Source organism: Perkinsus marinus (assembly GCF_000006405.1).
Source record: "Perkinsus marinus ATCC 50983 genomic scaffold scf_1104296961214, whole genome shotgun sequence".
NCBI lineage: Eukaryota > Perkinsozoa > Perkinsida > Perkinsidae > Perkinsus > Perkinsus marinus.
The window spans coordinates 1-1,027 of NW_003205808.1; the positions used below are offsets into that span (position 1 = coordinate 1).

Consider the following 1,027-nt stretch of genomic DNA (forward strand, 5'->3'; position numbering starts at 1 on the left):
ACTCGGATTTGAACTCTTCCATCGTGCGAGTCATCGTTTCCTCTAATTCTCGTCGGTTGAAACCCTGAGAATTGCTCGCTGAGGAATACAAACACTCGTCCCATTCCGCATCTATATGCATCCACGCATGCACATGACTGACGAGCTACTACGGGAAGCAGCTGCGACCATTAGCCTAGACCTACAGGAGAGCTCACGCTGCCCCGCTTATCAACGTTATCGATGGCGACAACTTTTGGGCGATTCACGACCTTGCTCATGCGCTGCGCGAACTGTAGTGTATTCATAGTCTGCCGGTATTCACTTTCTTTCCTATCATAAGACCATAGATAATACACCAGAGAACTTGCACTACTGATTACTGGCAATACCGATAACTACCCGACATAAAATTAGCTGTGTGAATTCACGTTGTTCAGATCAGTTCTTTGATTTCGAGAGAGTTCACCTTCGTTCGGGATTAATGGTTGCTATCATACAAGTTTTGCAACTGCCCCCCAGAGAATCCTGGAGGAGACGGGTCAATAGAGACTCCCTGTAAGGGATATGCGAGCTGCCACTGTTCAAGGCTTCAACAACACGGCCCAGCACAGACAAACTGGAGTTGATCTCTCCGGCCTCCTTCACACCGTCTCTGTTCACCTGGTGTGACACGAGACCACCAGCGTGCAAGTCAGCCCGTCACCTTGCTCCTCTTGACGTTCTCACTCCCTGCTAGATCAATCAAGACCAGCTTAGAGCGACGCCCGGCACAACTGGTGTAATTGATGGTAAACACTGCATGTGATCGACTCGATGACTCATTGCACTCCGTTTGACGAAAGTGCAGCATCTTACATCCGTCTTGGAGGACCTCGAGAGTTAATGGTCGTTGTGACGGGCAACAGGTTGGGTGGGTCGAACCTCCAAGGCCTGTGTCTCGTTTTTAACGACGATTTCCGTTATGCCCCGAACGTGGATTCTCGTGCTGTTGCACATATCTCCAAGTTCGTGGTAGTATTCGTCTTTGCCGAGAGTGCTCTTGCAT

The 1,027-nt window shown here is 49.7% G+C and overlaps 1 protein-coding gene across 1 annotated transcript; it reads right to left on the minus strand.

The window, feature by feature from the left end:
* Nucleotides 1-215: 215 nt before the first annotated feature.
* Pmar_PMAR001528 (kinesin heavy chain, putative) lies at nucleotides 216-853 on the minus strand (the record flags this gene model as incomplete). The annotated part of the gene is made up of 3 exons (XM_002772372.1): nucleotides 216-303; nucleotides 449-642; nucleotides 686-853. Coding segments are annotated over 3 exons (450 nt in total), but the record flags the coding sequence as incomplete, so codon positions are not given.
* Between the last annotated feature and the right edge of the window lie 174 nt (nucleotides 854-1,027).